This window comes from Nomia melanderi, chromosome 10 (genome assembly GCF_051020985.1).
Source record: "Nomia melanderi isolate GNS246 chromosome 10, iyNomMela1, whole genome shotgun sequence".
Taxonomy (NCBI): domain Eukaryota; kingdom Metazoa; phylum Arthropoda; class Insecta; order Hymenoptera; family Halictidae; genus Nomia; species Nomia melanderi.
Genome location: NC_135008.1, coordinates 11,341,629 through 11,361,711, shown reverse-complemented (window position 1 = coordinate 11,361,711; position 20,083 = coordinate 11,341,629). Strand labels below are relative to the sequence as shown.

The 20,083-nt window shown below is 38.9% G+C and overlaps 3 protein-coding genes across 4 annotated transcripts in view; 2 read left to right on the top strand and 1 right to left on the bottom strand.

Moving 5' to 3' along the window:
- Positions 1–84: 84 nt before the first annotated feature.
- LOC116429810 (uncharacterized) lies at positions 85–2,174 on the bottom strand. The gene is made up of 4 exons (XM_031983151.2): positions 1,445–2,174; positions 813–1,312; positions 544–735; positions 85–469 (listed from the first exon to the last, which is right to left on the bottom strand). Exons 1-4 carry the CDS (start codon positions 1,678–1,680, stop codon positions 222–224), a joined length of 1,176 nt encoding a protein of 391 aa, XP_031839011.1. The 5' UTR covers positions 1,681–2,174; the 3' UTR covers positions 85–221.
- Positions 2,175–2,292: 118 nt separating this feature from the next.
- Positions 2,293–3,264, top strand: RpL24-like (ribosomal protein L24-like). Its single transcript, XM_031983156.2, has 2 exons — positions 2,293–2,461; positions 2,617–3,264. The coding sequence occupies exons 1-2, from the start codon at positions 2,381–2,383 to the stop codon at positions 3,052–3,054; spliced, it is 519 nt and encodes a 172-aa protein (XP_031839016.1). The 5' UTR covers positions 2,293–2,380; the 3' UTR covers positions 3,055–3,264.
- A 749-nt stretch (positions 3,265–4,013) lies between these two features.
- LOC116429661 (uncharacterized) overlaps positions 4,014–20,083 on the top strand; it is a 155,860-nt gene continuing 139,790 nt past the window's right edge. The window contains exons 1-2 of one of the 2 annotated variants that reach the window (XM_076371227.1): positions 4,014–4,130; positions 4,744–4,925. The gene's annotated coding sequence lies outside the window, so the exon portion shown is untranslated. Of the gene's footprint in view, positions 4,131–4,743; positions 4,926–7,766; positions 7,884–20,083 lie in introns of those variants that run through there. The other variant, XM_031982836.2, reaches the window with a different exon arrangement.

Below are 20,083 nucleotides of genomic sequence, written 5' to 3'. Positions count from 1 at the left end.
AGCACGAATCGAAAATTAAAAGAAGAAACTAGTACCAGACTTTGGCATTAAAATTTTAATTCAAGAATCAAAGAAAATAGACAAATGACGTGTTCAAAACTGGTACAAGCTCGGTTTAAACGAAAAAGTATATATTATTTTGTTATAAATAATTGTTATTTGTTGCATTAATAAAAATAAGTAAATAAAAACTGTGTTCAAATTAAATATACAAGTTTATATCATTGAAATGTTATATTGGGTTGTAGCTCTGATGATTGTATATCATTCCAACATTCCATTTCTGTCATTTCCAACCTTCCATCTTCTGTCAATGTCAAAACCTGCTTTCCTGAACTATCTTTAAGTTTCATTGATAAATCAGAGTTGGAATTTGAAATAGCCAGCATTGCAGAATGTATTGGTGTTTCATTAATTTCAACTGGTTGCAAAACACGTACATATATTGGCTGACCAGTTGTAGTGTTGTCTATAATTAAAGAATATATTCAGAGTAAGAAATAGTTTATATTCAAATACTATTTTAGGATCTAAAATCCTTACCAGAAGTTAAAATATTTTGTATTGGTACATGTTCTGAATTTGACAATCTTATGATAGGTATATTTTCATTATGATTTGAAATTTGTGACTCTGAATATGCATCAATGGTCATAATTGGCTCATTTGGTTGCATTGCTTTTTCTAAGATTGGAATGTTCATTATAGTTTCATTAATATTTTTGATACATAATTCTGTAAAATATTTATTATTTTTATAAATTGATAAGAACATTAATTTTGCAAGCACAAAAATTAAAAGTTTAAAAAACCTGATTGTTCACTTTGATTTCTACTTTGATTGCTTGAGTCTTCTTTCACATTACAATTATGAAATTCCTGTTGACTTCCAAAAAACTGAGTATCACACTTATCACAGAATTCTTTTTGTTTACCATGGTCTCTAACATGATGTACCATAAATGAGTTATGAAGGGTGGTGTATTGGCACTTATCACATTGCAACCAAATGTTACTTTTCTTATCTTTTGTTTTTCCAGAAATATAGGAAGGTGAAGTAATGTTTTGTTTTTTGTATTGGTAATTCTCTCTTGGCTGAAAAGTACATTTTGTGATTTGTGGTGGTTGAGAACGTTTTTGCTTTTCATTGACACCAAGAAGTTCTCCTTCTTCCAAAGAATACTTTCGTTCCAAAAATCTTAAGACATTATCACGCAAAGTAATCATTTCAACTTCAAGTCTATCAAGCATATTAATACGATTGGCACAACTTCTACAGATTACATCATCTTCTGATATTACTACCATATATCTGTGTTATATGAAAATGATATTCATTAGATGATTATATGATTAAATAAAGATATTAGTATTTTAAGCATTTAGATAAATTCCTTATACAAAATTTACTCATTGAAATACCCATAGAAATATAAGATAATACCTTTCACCAACTAACTCTCCAAGCTTTTCTATTATTCTAGATCTTGAAGTTTGTGTTCTACATGTGGCCAATGCATAATGACGTCCTTGAATTGTTGCATCACATACAAAACACTGTAAATCATCTAATGATTCTGATTCATTACAATTATTTGTAATATTAGAACCAGTTATGTTTGTACAATTGCTGGTAATATTTTCTGAACATATGTCATGATATGGTCCAATGGGTAACATTATTTTAAAACAGAAATTAAGGTTAATATGTAAAAACAGTAAATATAAGGTGTAATAACCGTTAAAAGTTAGTACAATATAAAGATTAAATTCGCAGTTTGTATTATAAATATCACACTAAACTTTTCCTTTGTTTTTTATATTCTACTACATAATAATATAATTAATGTTTTTTGTAATACAAAGTTTTCATATATTTATTATTTAAAAAAAAAACACATACACTTTTTAATTTAGTTACCCATTTTATTTTAACAGAGTCCGCTAGTGTATTACCAGCGACGAGAGACAGGATAGAATAGATATGCAATTTAAATTTTTGTCACACGATCGAGGAGTTACGTGATCCCTTTGCCAATTTGTGTCATTTGCAACTTTACCCACAGAGTATAAATAAATACATAAATAAAAAACATATCCTTTTTTATTTTCTTGTCTCAATATTAAATTTTTCAATCTATTGAACACAAAGTCCCATAAGATGTTCAGTCTATTCTGTTCCTCGTCGGTAAAATTATGACATTTTTGACAGTGTCGATATTTCAGAGCAGTAGACAGAAAATGACTTTGTATGTAATGTCTATATGAATCTGAAATCTATGATGCTAGTTCGATGAAGTGGGATGGACTTTCATCATCGGTACATGTTTCATGTTTTTGATTTCCAATTTCAAGTAGCGTTTTCATAACTTTAAATAACATGCGTATAGAAACGTGTTATTTTTGTTCATCTCGGATTTATCCGGGACATGGAATTCAATTTGTCAGAAATGATTGTAAAGTGAGTATTCATTCAATTAAAAGCTATTCGCGTTTATAATATTACAATTTCATTGTTTCTAATAATTTTTAGGTTATGTGTATATTCTACAATATATATTTAATTGTAATTTTCGTATATATTTGATTACATAAAAGAAATTTCGTCTGCAACAGATATTCAAATTTTGTCGCTCGAAGTGTCATGCTGCCTTTAAAAAGAAGAAAAATCCAAGAAAAGTCAGATGGACAAAAGCGTATAGGAAAACTGTTGGTAAAGAATTGGGTGTGGATCCATCATTTGAATTTGAAAGGAAGAGGAATATTCCCATTAAATATAACAGAGAATTATGGAACAAGACAGTAGAGGCAATGAAGAAAGTAGAAGTAATCAGGCAAAGGAGACAAAATCTACACATAATGCAACGGTTACGTAAAGGACGTGTATTGGAACAAGAAAGAGACGTAAAAGAAGTTCAACGGGACCTCTCTCTTATAAGATCTCCTGCTGCTGGTCTTAAGGAAAGAAAGAAATTAGAAGAAGTAGCAGAACAAGAAGAAAGGATGGAAGATTCCAATGATGAACAAGAGCCACAAGAAGTAGAAATTAATTAATTAATTTAATTCCCTATGTTATATTTATAGAACCATTTGTCTAATCAACACATTCGTTTATTTCATGTTTCACAATATTTTATTATTATAGTTCATGATTTCTATGAAATTACATTACTAATCATTTTTATAATAGTGAAATATGATTATTGAAAACTTGTAAATACAGCTTTCTTATTATTAAACGAAAATAAATATATTATATTTTCATTTTACATTGTTTTCTATAACCGTTGGAGTGCCAAGCGGCGCGATCGCGCTTCTCCGTTACACTTGTCTAAAAGCGCCAACTTATTGGTTCGTAGAATCACATTAAGTTTATATATTTGTTTTCCTTCTCATTATTTATTTTTATTGTTGTTAATACCTGCTTAGAAATCGAAAAACTATTTACAATTTTTGTATGAAAAAATAGAAAAGCGTTATTAAGTTTTTGAACTGAAACGAAAGGAGTGTAATCACGCCGTTTGGCACTTTTCGATTAGATTATTGCAAAAACCCGTGGCACTCAAACGGTTAATATAAGTTTAGAATATTCAGTCATATTCAGAGTATGATCTATGTGGAAACTTTGGTTATTGATTATATATAATTTTCGGAATTTGGGAAGTTTAGCAAGACATCCGTAAATCATGAGTGTTATTGATGTAAATTTTGACTGGCATCTACGAAATTTATTTAAATGACATATTGGTAGTTGACATTCTGATTCAGGATGCAAAATCTAAATTGGCAGTTTCTATTAGGAAAATAGATAAGCTTTTATCTATGTTTAGAATTTTAGACAAGTATACACAAAATTATAATATAATTTTTATCGTGCGTCCATAACGCATCACTTTATACTGCTCCATCGATAACATTTGTTTAACTAGTTTAACTGTTTCACCGCGAATGGCACCACTTGTCAAAAACATAATTTTCTGAAATAGCGTAAAGGTATACAGTCTTTTCTATATGTTTGATTTAGGTCAAAATGTCTCAAATCCTTTCAAATTTAATCAGTTTATACTTCAGTTTAAAAACAAACTTGGTGTTTTCAAGAATTTATGCAAATTATTTCTATAATAAATAGCGTAAGTAACGATGTTTCTGGATGTTAATTCTCATCTTTAAAGAAAGGGCTTCAAGAATAATCGTCCTTTTTAAAGAACACTTTTATTAACCATTACTTTAATATCTAACTAATATGTTTTTACGGTGTTAACTATCAAAGGTATCAATTCTGTTCGAATAAATCAAACATACATTATACAAATCCGAAGAATTTAATAATTTTTCACTAGAAATATGAAAAATGTTTCAATGCAAGCTGGAAGTACTTAAGTAGATATATACATACCTACACGGGCCCCGAGGTACTTGGTTAACAGTGTAAGACTTAAACACAGTTATTTTAATAAGACTTAAACACCGAAAATTTGTCGACACTGTATGTTACATTTACACATCTGTTACTCTTTTTTATGAGGTAAATTATAACAGCATTTACATGATATTATTTATATGTGATATCAATTTCTGCAATCCGAATTTAGCAACATCAAAAAAATTTACTTTTTTCTTCTGAACTATCATTATTATTATTCTTTTGTTCAATTACGTTCGATTACCGCCTGCGTAAGTGGAGGGAGGTTATATTCGCGAAGGAATTCTAATAAATTCTTATTTTTAAATGTATTTTTTCAGCCACGATGCTCGATATATTTTTGCGTGGAACCAAATAGTTCGACGAACGTCTCTGCGGAATGTGTTCAGCCGTGTGGTTACAGGTGAAGAAAACGGATTGTCCGAGGCGATGGTGTAGGCAAAGTGTGACCGCACCTCGATGACACTGTAAACACTCGGCCGGTGTTTCCAGCAATTACCAGGTAAACCGCGGGGTGTTGTTTGCCGGGGACGAAATGTGTTACAACAACAGAAGCGGCGTACGAGTTGCGCGCTTCGAGTTGTTGGAGAGGACCGGCAATATACCGGTAGCCACTCGAGTTACGCGGCAAGAAAGGATTTTCAAGGGCGTGAGCTTGCAGATTTCTTCGGCCCGCACGAACCAGCCACGGCCAATCGTTCCGTCGGTTCACCCTTTGACTCTCGCCGACTTAGTATTTGTTCTAACCATGGCTAACGTAAACCCGAAAATTTCGTGCTAATGGAACAACGATCTGCTCATGATCGTTCCTTGAGGACTACTGTTCACCGTTTGACGCTATTTGGTTAAAAGAGCTCATCTAAACGAATACCTCACCAATATGCAAACGATCGTTACATCACAAATACGAGATTCCGGACATACGAAACCGCTCGTTAAGGAAAAGGTCGAACGAAACAAATTTTGATCGTCGACGTTACTAATTTTCTTTCGTGATCTTGTTGGGTAATTCATACTTATTTAAAAAAGAATTACTATTAGTCGAGTGTGCTCATAACCTGCACGCGATATGATTTGGTTTCAATAAGAACCTATTCAGCCCTGATGAGCTCGAAGAATCGCAAACTTTTGACTGATCTTATATTTGTACACACAAATGATTCAGCATGATTGTCCGAATTCTGATCCCCGCGATATACCGGTTTTGTTCTCGCTGTAATGCGACATTCGTTAATTTAATATTTTACCTTCAAACTTGAAAGTGCGTCGATCACTCGTGAACAAATTTCATGAATCAAAATTTCATTGACAATTCTAAGAGTCTGAGTTGGATCTGAGTTAACTTTAATTTCATTGATAATTCTCAGAGTTTCCATTTCACACGCAGACAGACATATGCTAAATACATTTCTCGCATAGTTACGAAAAATCACTGGGTCTCAGACACTCGACCAGATAATTTCATCGAATATCATATTCGTTGTTCACATTTGCACAAAATTAACGTAAATTGTGATTAATACGCGATGTCGGTAACAACCGTGACAAATCTCTTCATTGTTAGACTTTGCAACGTTCTCCTCGCCGCGGTATTAATTATGATAACTGCGCCTGACGCAGGCAGAAGCGATCCCGCCGAACAATACGTCGATTGTCGCAAGCAACCGAACAATACAGACGACGCGGGTACGAATAAAAATTGAAAAGAACTGCGTAGGCAACTCGCGACACGCTCGTTTCGAAGAATTCCTTTGGAGGGTCCTTTGGGTGGTTCGCCAGAGGTTTCGCGGGCGAAAAAAATGTTTTCGGCCACACGCAATATTGTGTTTGCTGAGGAAACAGACCGCGGTACACGGTGGTCGAAATACGAATCGCGCGTGCTGCGAATCGTAATTGCGAATCGGCTTTAAACGGGGCCCGCCTTTTCGCGTTTATTGTCCGGGCGACTCCTTTTTCGGGGCCGGGTGCACACAATGGCAGCCCAATAAAGCACCTCTCGGAATTCTTTGTGCAGCAACCAACAATGCTTCTCCGCGCGATTGATCGATCGTTTTGAATCTTCAGGACGAAAAGATTCGCGCCCCGCCCGATTTAAAATTGAATTGTCCTTATGCTTCTCTCTTGTCTGTTTGTATACACGACCGCTTTCTTTCTGTTGGGACGGGGCGAACACTGGCAGAAGCGCAGGTACACACGTCGAAGAAACACTTACGGTGTTATTAATATTAACTCCTTGCCCTCAGAATATTTTCTACTTGGTGGGCCGATAGGGAGTGCTGATTTATGGTCGCGTCGCGCGATACATATTCACCGCTCGGGGACGTTCGCGTTATGGAGAATAGGGCGTAGGGTGGAATTATTGAATTGTTGCGAGAGAACTAGCGCATTTCGGTGATCGATACGTTTCATTCGATTTCTTTTCATTTGTTTTATTATTGTTGTAAATATAACTATGTGTTGGTTTCATAATGGGATAATGAATCCATTTTCATTTAACTAAGACAATAAGTAAACATAACGTTCGGTACAATTGATCGGGATGTAATTAGCAATTACATTAACTTGTTTCATAAATATTGTCATGGAGTCTGAGATCCGTTTTTCTTTTTAATTGATTATAATTTTATCCAGTCGAATCCGTACATGACTGTCATTGACAATTCTATTTTTAATACTACGATTTAATTAATTATTGATAAAGATCGGGTATGACTGGTGTCTTCGATACGAACCGTTTATTTTCAAAGTGGCTTAAGCTCATTTTTCAATAAAATTAGGTTAACGGTAATAGTTACATTTCGACCGTATCCTTTTGTTTTGAAATTGTTTAGTTTCGAACGTTTCTTCTTTCCTTTCAATGGACTTAAGCTTTAGACTAAGCACTTTTAAAATAAACGGCCCGTATGTCCAAAATTACAGAATTCCAATCTGAGGAATTTGATTACAATTCTTCGATTCGTTGACGATCGTTTGTACCATAAACTTGATTTGTATGATCATCGTCTCGAAAAGACGGTTGAACGCCGCAACAAAATTATTCTGCTCTTAAAACCATTTTGTTGTCGCTTTGGCACGGTTGCCATTAAACTCCGAAACGACGAATCAAAGCCTTTGGCGGTGGTAGAACCGGTGTCATCGCGTACACCATACGTCGTTTTCCTAATCGTTTCCCGCGCTGCGCAAGAAGGTCCTTGTAATAACATCGACTGTCGAGGTCACGAAAGCAGTTCGCTCGTAAATAAATAAAGAGACTGCGCGTTGACTTAAAATAGTTTGTCCGGTTCCATGGCCAGGCATTTGGTCGAACAATATTATTTTATGGTGACCAATGGCCGGTGGTCCACCGAAATACGCGTTAAAAAGATTCCTTTAGATCTCACCGATAAATTTAGAATCGCTGTTTCATTTTTCTGTCACGTGAAAACGACATTATTGAAAAAGACGTTTGTTTCTTTACCACGTAAGTAACACTTACCGCGAACATTTCTTTCGTATTTTCAAACATTTTTCGGTCTAAGAGCTACTATTAACCCTTTGCGCTCATATGTCGAATATGATTCGACATCAGATTTATTTAAACGCTTGGTTCTCTGCCGAAATACTTCTTAGTTGTATCGTGTTATTATACTATTTTTAATAGCATTAGTAAAAAGAATTGTTTACATTGTTTTCTTTTAACTAACTGTCTGTCGAAATACATTTCAAATTAAATGCTCAAAATAATGCAAAGTTATCGAAAGGAAAATGTGAAAGAAACTTAGAGTGTGAAGGGTTAAACTGAACCTCGACATCTTGTGCACTTACTATTTTCTTATTTTGCTTAATTATTTTCCTATGTATGTCTTTCTATTCTTTGGTAACAGTGGAAATGTAATTATTATTGCCATTAGACGAGAAGTTATAATTTTTAAGAGGTTAACATAGGGTTATCATAATATACCAATAAGAATTAGGTGTATAATTTCACAGTAATCGTATCTATCAATAGATTAAACCTTGTTTAATTTGTAAAACGCACTTAATCGCGTTTAAGTGCCTTCCTTTTCCAAGAAGCAGTTCACTCAATTCCGTCGAGATAGGACACCGGACCGTAACGGTCTTAGAAACTCTTCCTAAAAGGGTAAATCTGTCAATCCAGACGTTTAATTAAATTTCGATGTCGCTTCTTATCATCGATTAGAATTGGGTCCAATTAGAATTTACTAGAATCTCGGTGATAGGGTCCACGCCGACTTTCACTGCTATCGCTTTTCACTCGTGGCCCCACCCGAAAATATCCTACGATGTCTCCACAAAGAAAGAAGAATACGTATCGGGTGAGTCTAAAAATTAAACGGTTCAAGGAATTCATTCATAGACATATTAGCAAAATACAAATATCGTTCATTATCAACACATTTAAAATAAATCATACAACACAATAATAAATGAACGAATTAAAAGAGTGCTCCAAGAAAAAACGAAAATGATTTACAAGCTCATATTTTAAAGTAGAATATTATAGACTCATTTAAAAATAGTTTCTAAATAACAAGATATCCAACCAAGTAATCTGAAAACACGTGTAAAGTGTAATTCCACGTCTCACGATTCGCTGATCGCAAAAAATGTATTTAAAAGTGATCAATTCCACGCTGGCGTTGCATGTGTAAATGGTACAACAATATTCGCACCTTGAAACTAATTTCGAGTACGTGATCAAGCATATGAATTTCCATAACATCTTCCGCGCGCATACCAATAACGTGTACGTAGGTATTTGCACACACCGCAAAAAGAGCGCTGAACAGGGAAGAGCTTTGTCACGCTCGTCTAAAATGAAATAAAACCTGCGCGACATCGCTTGTCCAGGCGTCGATGTCTCCAATTTGTCTGTGGACACAAACTTACGCCAGTGTGGATAAAGCAGCGCATCGTAAATTCGCGGCGGACGTATCATTTACGACCGTCCTTATCGTCGTTTCCTTCTCCTGTTTCCGATACCAAATTACAATTTTACGATGTGTCAATTAAACGGCGGAAATTTACGTGGGTACGCCGGTCTCGTCTCTCGTAGCGCGACGTTTCGAAGAATTCGTGTCTTAGTCCTTTCATTGTTACAGAACCGTTTCACCTCTTTGTTTCTCCTCGGTTTAACGGGGCGTCTGTGTTTGAAGTCCGTTCTCTCCTCCTCTCTTCTTTTCTCTCCTTTTCTCGACAATTAAAAGTCTCGGCCGGTAAAACCGACGGCCACGACAGGAATGTCAAACATTCACCTGCCTCCGTGGAGGCTACATCCTCGAGGATGTCTCGTAGGGACGCCATTACGTATGCCCGTTTCAGACACGCCGTCCGATCTTGCCCGTTATCGGCCGAACACGAGACGATCTCATTGCCGTGATTCCACAGATCCGATCTGCCTGATCCCGAGCCATCAGATGACGGGCTGTCGTCGACTTTTAAATTAAACGAAATAAACGAGCTACCTGTTGGAAGATAACGGCCGCCGATAGCCGGCGAGCCGCCAATGCGGCGTGACTATGATACCAATAAATTGTTACGAAATGATCGGTGTGAGCCGGCCTATTGCGGCAACATTTTTAAAACACGAGAGAGGTTTTGGCAACGCTTTCCGATGCTCGGATTAAATGAATATTACATTTCGTTCGTGTCGTTTAATGTCGTGTCGTTCGTTCCATCGAGAGACCTTAGTTTCAAGTTTAACTGTGATTTTAGTTAATTTTAATACTTTAGTTCCGGTGTAATGTTATCTGTACAATAATGACATAAAGAAATATTCGGACAGTATGGATTAATATCTAGGATCATATTTGTTACATCTGTTATCGAAAATTGAGTTTTATAAAAATGTACCATCATCTCGATGAAGTCTTATAGAAGTTACTATTCCATTTTATACTGTTATATTCTATTCTTCGCTTTTTGATTTCCGGCAGAAGATACAACATCCAACATATTTGAGCTAAAATGACTGAATCAGATGAAGATTATACGTTTGAGTTTCAAGCGGTTTGAGATCGCGCTTCTCCGTTACCTAACATAAAAGTGAAAGCTTATCGGTTCGTAGGATTAAATTGAGTTTATTTATTTATTTTCTGTTTAACTATTTATTTTTATCTTTCTGATTGCCTGTTTAGAAATAGAAAAATAGATCGATCGCTCCATTTAGAATTGTTTTACCTGAAAATAGAAAAGCGTAATTGCGTTTCTGAAACGAAAGAAGTGGGATTGCACTGCTTGGCACTTTCCGATCGGAATTTTGCGAAGACCTGTGGCACTCAAACGGTTAACACGTTGTTGACCAGTCACGAGTTAAGTCGTGTTTGTACTTGCATTAGCCATTTCAATGTTTGGAACGCAGGGCAATGTAGAATATTGCAAAAGTAAAATATTCATAGTTACGTGACAGATATGTCCAAAGTTTCATTTCAATTGATTATGTATAAATAAAGTATATTGAAGTTTATTTAAGTTCTCTCACTTTCATATTTAATTACAAAATAATAACCGATAACATGGGATAACTTCTGCGTACAATTGTTGGTCAATAATGTGTTAACGCTAAACTTACGAGGTGAGACAAAATGATCGTTTTCTAATTTCGTTTTTTACAATTATTGAAACGATAATCAATGTTTCCCCGAGAAGTTATTAAGGAAATTGATTTAGTTATGCGCAGTCTGAATGACAAGTGATCCGAAATTTCAATAGATGCACTCTTAGAGTTTTTACAAGAAAATTACATTAAGTCAATTCGACTGCTCGGTAGTTTTAGTGTTAATGTCATAACAGTTGTTCATTGATGAATTCGTCGATGCTACCATTCGCTGTTTCATAGAACAGCCGCGTATAAGGTTTCTAGGTCCTTTCCCAGTTGCAGGTAAGTGCATGATGATCGTCCTCTTTCTAGCCCCGTTGGTAGCACGGTTTAATAGCCTTATTTGTGTTCTCGGGCGTGTTCCTTGTCCGTTGTGTGTTACTCGGCATCAAAAACGGGCTGATGCGTCCCCTTAATGCGACGCTCGTTTCGGATCAACCGTAGGCCGGCAACGGTTTAAACGGATTAGACGGAATCTACAGGGCCGATCAGATTTCTTCGAACGAGTAGGTGTACGAGCGCGGATCATCCGCGGCATACGAACACAAAGATCCTGTCGATCCAGCAGATTCGCTTGTTTGCGCACCGCCAACGTCGACCGGCACCTGAAATAGTTTCGCCCACAACGAATCCAATACGATCGATGCACGAAACGTCGTTTTCGGTCATAGAAAAAATGTCCATTCATCGACTCGAGGTGCAAATTACATCTTCTGATTCTTCCTTCTTCTGCAAGTTTCTTGATTTCAAGATTCTACGCGGTGATAACGCGCAGGTGTCCAGGACAAAGAAGGTTCGAACGAATATTGCTTACTCGATTTCACGTGGGCGAGGGCTGAAAGATTTGTTGCAAGCCGTTTGCGCGGTATCTTCATGGATGAATGAACAGGCGAGATTATTTGTTGTTTGTGGTAGCGGTGGAAACATTTATTTGTTATGCTAAATTATCGCTTGAGTAATTACTTTATTAAGTGCGCTGCGACATGTACGCGACACGCCTGTTTGAAGATGGTTTGATAGCGTCATCGGATGTTAATGTTAGTGTAATTTAGAATTTGCACTTCAATTTTTCGTACTCAATGACGCGATGCGATCATCTTAATTGAATTTAAGCAGATACAATTTCAGACGTCGGTCAATGAAATTCGTTACTTTACGAATAAAAAAGATTGATATTGTTGTATGATAAGTGATATTTCCATAAATGTTTTCTCGTTACAATGCAGATGGCATTCGGATAGAGGATTCTACAGGCTTGACAAATCGTACTCAACTAACTGTTAACGCCGCTAATATTACCACTGACGACGGAGTTTATGCCCGACAACGGCAGTGTCACTATAAGAGGCCCTCAATCACGTTCAAGTGAAGGAACGTCGGTGTACGCAGCGTCGTCTTCACTCTGTCGATCTCGACGAGTATTGTGGAACGTTCCTCGTTTCTCCACGTGACAGATTTCACGCATACGCCTCCAATAAATGCATTTGAACACACTTTTGCCTTCGTATCGTCCTCTCTTACCTAGACGAGACCACGTGGTGGTAATAAGAAGAATCATGGAGCGAAAGTGTGGTCTCGAATTGGGACGAAAGAAAAGAGGAATCTCTACATCGTCGTTTCTTATAAACGTAGGAAACATAGTAGCAAAACTATCAATCTTAACATTTAAATAATTAAATATTATTTTTAGTAGTTTTTCTCTAAATCCAAAGGTTTCCTCACTTAAAGATAAAAGATATCTGCAGCAGCGCGGTTTCTTCAAATAAAATTGTAAACACTGCATGTTGACGCAAATGAACGTAAAAGTAAAAAGGTAAACGAAAGAGAGAGAAAGAATTTTTCTTTTGTTCACCTAGTAAAATTCAATTTTATTAAAAGAACATTCGGTATTGTGCTTTCTGTTTACTGTTTCTTTATGTTAGTTTTCTTTTATCTGTTCATATATCATTGTTCACAAGGATCTGATTTATACACACCTTTTGGCAAATTAATGAACATCAGAAGCCTTTATGAACAGTCTTTTCACTGGTAGCGCAGTGGTATCGATGATGTACTAACACGAAGGCGGGAGGTTTTATGGACGATGGCCACCATGACAGCGCTAGGTAAACTTATGTAGACGCACGTTCCGACTCGGCTTCATGGGAGCTGGAAATTGGTAGCCGATCCCACGGCTCATCTTCGCGCCTTTGTACCCCCGACCAGGGGATTTAACCCGTGGAAATCCACTTTGTCAAAGAGCCACTGCTTTTCAGCCGTTCTACCGTGGGCCTCCTACCTCTCTAAGATCTGATACGTTATGGGGTATGTTGCGCCATTAATTATCGAAACAAATAGAAACGGTGAATTATACCTACACGCCCTGCGCCGAGTACCTTATCGTATATCTTCCGTCGCACGATACGATTTAATGCCTCGGGAGTGTTAATATATGTCCTTTTGTTGGCTGCAAATCTGCAGCTAATGTATGTCGGCTATTCTTACGGTCGGTACACCGCGAACGTATGATGGCATTAAATCCTCTGTTATTCGATGATAACGCTGATACGGTCGTGTTTAGCGGCATTATGTTAATGTGATTGCCGTTGGACGCTGTTAAATCCGTGAAACTTGTGACAGATTCTTCACGATAGATAAGAAAATGTTTAATGAAATTCGATTTTCATAATCTACACTGAAATTGGAAATTAATCCTTTTCGCTCCTATGTCGAATGCAATTCGACATCGGATTTATTCAAACCAGTGGATCTTTGTCGCAATGTTTTTAAATTGTATTCTGTTATTATACTAATTTCAATATTATTGGTAAAAAGAATTCTTTACGATATTTCTTATCGAATGACCGTTTTTCGAAATATGTTTCAAATAAGACACTTAAAATATACTTTGTTTCGCTTGAGGATGATTATAGATAAAGCTCCCTTTTCGTCATAATCGAGAAAACACTATTTCAAATTTGTACAGTAAATCACAAATATTAGAAGACACAGGTAATTCACTCACATTTCAAATGTTCATTCGAGTTCCACGACACGAATGAAATGAAAAAAATGGCCTCAGAAAAATACAGCTTGGACCGGTTAATGGTCCAGCAGCTCAACGCGGAACTTTTATTTCTCCAATCAACAGTTCCTTGATTTGAACACCTGATACCAGACATCCTAGGCTTTCATGACTCAATTCAACTCCTTCGATCTTGGACCAATACACTTTCCGAAGTTACCGATTTATCTGTGTCAGCATCGTACCAACCTTCCTCTCGATACGGCTTTTCAACCCTAGGAGATTATCAACCGCAGACAAAAGAACGAGTGTTGGATGTGTTCGTCTATAGTGTTTTCAGAGCTAGAGATGTTGCTCGGGGGTCTAGTTATCTAGGTTTCGTTCAGTTGGTTCGAATCCACTTACATCGTCGACGGATATAAACGTCCCCGCGCGGTAGACGTTCCGGGGATCGTCCGATTGAGCGATACTTAACGTTCCCCGGGTTTCGAATCATCGCCGGAACGATCTGCAGGAAATGACCCCTTCGAGCAAACCTTGCCGAAGAAGGCTATCGGGGTATCTCGGTGCACGGAGCACGGGCCTGATCTCTCATCCTAGGGGATACGGATGAGTAGGCGCGATGGATACATTGCGCAGAACACGCCCGACACGCTAAACGCCCGTCTCGCGCTCGTGTAAACAATTATTCATCCGGCGGATCCGATTTGCTCCATTTCTCGATTAGTCCGGGCCAGCGCGGGCCTGCGTCACCACCACTCGGTGCCAGTCGCTTCCGGTCCGCTCCCGGGAACCAGGAAGGGACTTTTAGATTCACGATTTTATTTTTATGACACCGGGAACGTTCAACGTTCCTTCGTACCTTCAGAACGAGACTGAGCCCTTTAACTGCGGCAGTAAAAAGTGAACGACGTCTGTCCCGCGGTGGTGATTTGTTTTCCTCTGGATACACGGAAGAGGAAGCTTGACGATTGAGCCACCGCGCGTGTGGTTTTCGGCGGCCGTAAAATTGTCCCTTGCACTTTTAATGCTGAGAGAAACTTTGGTTGCGATAAAAATAAATCAAGTTGCTCGGATACGCGTGGTTTGTCGCATAGGTGTCGAACTGAACGTTTCCAATTTAGTGTTGTGAAAATCAGCTCTGAGCCTCGAGGTTTGAAAGTTGAGATTCGAGCGCTCAAGACTCGATCTTGACCATAAAGACTCGAGCACTGAAGGCTCTCAAAGTTCAGTTCGAGACATGAAAGCTTCAATGCTGAGTCCTGAAGTTTCGAAGACTTTAAGATTGAGTCTTGAAGCTTTGAAGACTTGGACTTCATTGAACTCTAAGCCTTCGAGTCTCAGCCTCTAAGATTAAGCTGTAAAGCTTCGAAAACACGAACGTTCTACAACGCTACTCTAATTTATCTCTAGTTTATAAATAAATCTTTTCCATCAGACAAACACTTACAGCTTCTATACTTATTTTCAGAATCAAACAATCTGCATACAGTTCAGTACCATTCTGTATAACATTGTTTCTGCGTAATTGTTAGATGAAGGTGCACGAGCTTCCCCCGGTACAAATTAAGGCGACGTTAACGATCGATCATTCCCGCAGCGGCGACAAGCGAACAAGCGTCCCGCCTCGGTGGTAGCAGCAACCGCCATGGAACCGGCCCCTAGGCCACGAACAATTTGAAAAACTCGAAATTTTTCTCACGATACCGGTGGCTCGTACGTTCCCCGTGCGGCGCGATGCGGCGGTTTCCGTCGTATTTACTTTCGAGGCACGGGCATAAATTAGTAGTACGTGCCACGCGTGTAACGAATACTTCTTGTATTCTCGTGATTGGAGAGATTAGAAGGATTATAAGAGGGGCCCGTTCGGCCGCGGTCGCGGTCTCGACACTCGATTTTCTCGGTCGTTCGATCGCGCTCTGTTAATCGTCCTCCGGAGCGAAGAGGATCCGGGCCGAGCTGGGCGAAGGCCGTGCGTCTTAGCCGGCTGACAGCCGCTCGAAAAGTCGGGTTTTCTTTCCACCAACCGCGGGTAGTATCGTACGATGAGAATCTTAATGTTAATACCAGCGTGCAGGCCACAGGTATCGGTACGTTCGCCCATGACTGCAGATCCGCCGATAAATAACGCTTTTTAATGCCTTATTCGTGCCACGCACACTGGCCGCTGTCGCATTCGAGCGTCCCACCGATCTACGAACTTTCCACAACGTCACGGTAACTAAAGATTGTCACCTACCCGGCCATTTGTTGCTCCTGAAGGTCGGATAAGTGCATCGGCGAGCGCTTCTTCTTTTTTTTCAGTCGGACCATTGTGTCGCTGTAGTCAGATGGAGAAAAATCGTCGCTTGTCTTAAAAGCTAAGAAGTCAGGATGACAAGAAAACTGGAAGGGACACTGAATGCGATGAACTGAGATGTAATGATAGAAAATAAAATTCATAGTGCCAACTTCATTTTTTATCGTTACGTCTCACTTCATCGCATTCAGTGTCCCTTCCAGTTTCCTTGTCTTCCTGACTTTTTAGCTTTTAAGACAAGCGACGACTTTTCTCTGTTGGACTATACCACGGGTTGAAAACAGCTATGATATCAGTTTCGGTTCTTGAAGCAGTTAGAAAGAATCGAAATAAAGTCAGATCTGTTATTCGGTATATCGCTTTCGGTTTTGGCTCTATATCAGTTCTATAACTATTATTTTTCAGATATAATATCTATACTATACTGAATATCTATACTAAATAACAATTATGACTTTATTTCGGTTCTCCATGTCGCATTACATATACGAGATTCTTTTGAAATATATCACTCTATACAAAGTTATAAATAAAAAAAAATTAATGTATACAAATCTGTCTAAAACAAGTAAAAACGAAATTCTTCGCGCAAAACTTAGTCAAATCTCTGAATTAATTCTCAGCGCAAGAGGTTTAAATGATTTTCGAAACTCGTTTCCTCAAACGAACGTTTAGAAAACGCCCTTAAATTCTTCAAGAATACTGGCACATACGTGTACATTTGGTTTTAGTCTAACATTAATGTCCATCGAACGGACACTTATTTTTTCTTCGTATGTTTTTCATAAATACCTCCGTCCGTCTTTATATTGTTTAATTCGTATCAGTTTTAACAAAATAAACTGTAACCAAACGAAGACTAGAGTCATCTGTGTCTGTTCTCAAAAAGAATTCGGCTCTGAAGTGATTAAGCTCAATACCCAACCTCAAACAACTCGGCCACACGGATCAACGCTTTCGCAAGCCGTCTAAATTCTGTGCGTAACATTACTCACGCCTGCGCGTAACTTAAAGGTACAAAAAAGTCCGCGGGCCGCGAATAAATTTGAGAATTTGTAACACGCGCGTGATAACGCGGCTGCGAAGCGTCGGTTTCACCGTTCCAATAAAGCGATCGGCTCGCAGTTGAAATTTTGTTCAGCTTTTCCGAGTCGACACCGGACGGCAAATATTTTATGACAAACAGTGCTCGGTGTCTTGTCTATTTATTTTTAAAGCCCTCGGTTGTACATATTTCCGTGAAGCTGATCGCGAGCATGTTCGTAATAAAAGGTGGCAGAACGGAGCGGGGACGGGACGACGGGAAAGAAAAAAAAAGTTTTTCGCGGGGCATAAAGTGTCGGTATTTCTAAGTCGTAAAGTTTTCTCGTTATCCTGCCGGTATATCCTGGCGCAACGTCCATATTCCACGGGACACTCGTACATACAGAGATACACGCGTAGTGGAGGCACCATGGCGTCTCGATTTTCATTCAAACCGCGAATGCTCGTCCGCACTGGAATTATGCGTAACGCGTTGCAGTATGTGGACATTCTTGCCGCATCGGCGCACACTTTTTCGCGCGGTTTTTATTGGCACGAGCGCGCGCCGCCCAAATGAGATGCATGAATCTCGCCGCCGCCGAGAGGTTTTACTGTCCCTCGAAAACACCCGCCGCGTGTTTCTCCTATGCACTTTAATAACGTTTCGAGAACCCGTCTATGTGTCCGGCACAGCGAAATGTTTCTTTCGAGCCGAGCTTTGAGGCCGATTTCAGCAGGCAGGATTATTTTACGTCGAATTGTTCCTTGCTGCTTTTCAATTGAAATCGATTAATATTTACTTTCTTGGATGCACGTAACGAACTATGGATATAGGGTTTCGAATGATAAATGAAAGATGCAAGATAAATTGTCTGCTTTTGTGAAATGAACGTGTGTAGTAAATTTCTCGTTGATTGCTCAGATATTCATACGAGAAACCTTAAAGCTACTCGAATGCGCGATTTCGTTCATCTTCGAATGTATCGACAATTACAACAAAAAAAAAAAACACTTGCATAAAGTCAACTATTAAAATTATGTTGTCGCATTCAATAAAGTCAAGTTTCAATGAAAAAGGACACAACAGTAACAGAAGAAAAAATGATCCCAACATCCTCTCAATTCCCACAACAGAATCCTACAATTCGAGAACCCTAGAAAGATAGCCGTATAGATATTACTGTTTCCTAATTCGAAGATAGACTACCAAAGGTACCGTTTCGGATTCGAACCTGCGAACAGGCATATCAAAGAATATAGAAGTCGGCAAATAAGAAGCTGTGAAATACGATCGTTTGACGTGTTAAGGACAAGAGTCGATGCTCCCCGATATTTACTGGCCGCAGCGTCCCGCGTGGAGTCTCCTAGGGGGTTCGTGAGTGTGTATATTGCGGGGATAATGAGTTACCGGAACAAACCGTCGGCGATAAATCAGAATCATTAAGGGATTGGCCGCGCCTTTCACGATTCCTGGTCGCTTCTTGCGCCGGTCGCGAGATTTACGCCCCCCATAAAAATCTGTATCGTTGTGCAGCGGCTACCTCTCTCCGGTTTGAGTCGAGGGTCCTCTCGAAACGCGCATAATGTGAATTACGGCGCCCAATCAGAACGGAACGTCTTCTTCTCGTTCGCTTTTGGCTGGACGCCGACGAGATGGTATGTCTTTTGTCGAACGTTGTTTTCGCGCGACGATGAGCGATTTTATCGCTCGAGCCTTCTAATAGCTATTAAACCAAAAGGATTATCGGCCTTCGACGGCTGGCACGGCCGGCGTTCACGGTTCACACGGCAGGTTCGCATAAATTAGCGGATGATTGCGTTGCGGTTTCGTCGGAAATTGAAGCCCCAAGTGGAACCGTGGGCAGGACATTGTCATCGTGGCGATCGTCTTTGTCGTTAAGATTATTTCGATGTTCCCGCAAAACTTTCATCCTCGTTTTACGAACGTTGCACTGTTCTCGACCGTTATTACATACGCCACTGGAAACGTTTATTGCGTCACTAAAATGTTACAGGCGGCGTTATTAAGCGTTCTCTTATACCATTGACACTAGGGAAATATTATTTTCACTTTCTTCGGAGGATTTTCTTTTTCCTGTGAGTGACCGAGCTGTTTAAGAGTTATCTAATCCGCGTCTTTCATAGGATTTTATGGTAAGGTATTGACCGGTCGACTTCATGAATCTAATTCGTCGATATTCTCGTTTTTATTCTCGTTTTTATTCTCGTTTTTATTCTCGTTTTTATTCTCGTTTTTATTCTCGTTTATGTTCTCGTTCTTATCCTCGTTTTCATTCTCGTTCGCATTCCGACCGTATGAAAAGAGAGACGAATCATGTAACCGGCTTTCGAACACAGTCAGACAACGTGATCAAATAAAAACCGGTGACAAATCGATGCGAGCCGTAGAACAAATTTTACCGAGGAGAAAGCAGCTATGCAGAGGTCTACGGACAAGCAAACAAACCCAATTATTCCCAGCTGGTCCCGGTTGATCTAAACATTTTATTACTATTTACTTTCCACGGCCGAGTTGCCTAAGAAGTTGCCTGTTCTCGTCGGCCCTCTAAGCTTCGCCACTGTTAATTTCTTTCACTATCGGGCTTTCCTCGCGCGACATAAGAATGGAGGAGGTTCGCGCTATAAATTCGAAGCCGAAAACCTTTCTATCGGCGGCAGTCCCACGGGAAAGGAAGAAACGGTTGCATTCAGGTATCGAGGCGACGACAGTGCGTC

Bases quoted from the DNA above. Each gene is read 5' to 3' on its own strand.
- LOC116429810 (XM_031983151.2), bottom strand. From the start codon at position 1,680: ATGTTACCCATTGGACCATATCATGACATATGTTCAGAAAATATTACC. The intron at 1,313-1,444 runs GTATTATCTTAT...CATATAACACAG, and splicing joins GGAGAGTTAGTTGGTGAAAG to ATATATGGTAGTAATATCAG. The intron at 736-812 runs GTTTTTTAAACT...AATATTTTACAG, and splicing joins AAATCAAAGTGAACAATCAG to AATTATGTATCAAAAATATT.
- RpL24-like (XM_031983156.2), top strand. From the start codon at position 2,381: ATGCGTATAGAAACGTGTTATTTTTGTTCATCTCGGATTTATCCGGGA. The intron at 2,462-2,616 runs GTGAGTATTCAT...CGTCTGCAACAG, and splicing joins TTGTCAGAAATGATTGTAAA to ATATTCAAATTTTGTCGCTC.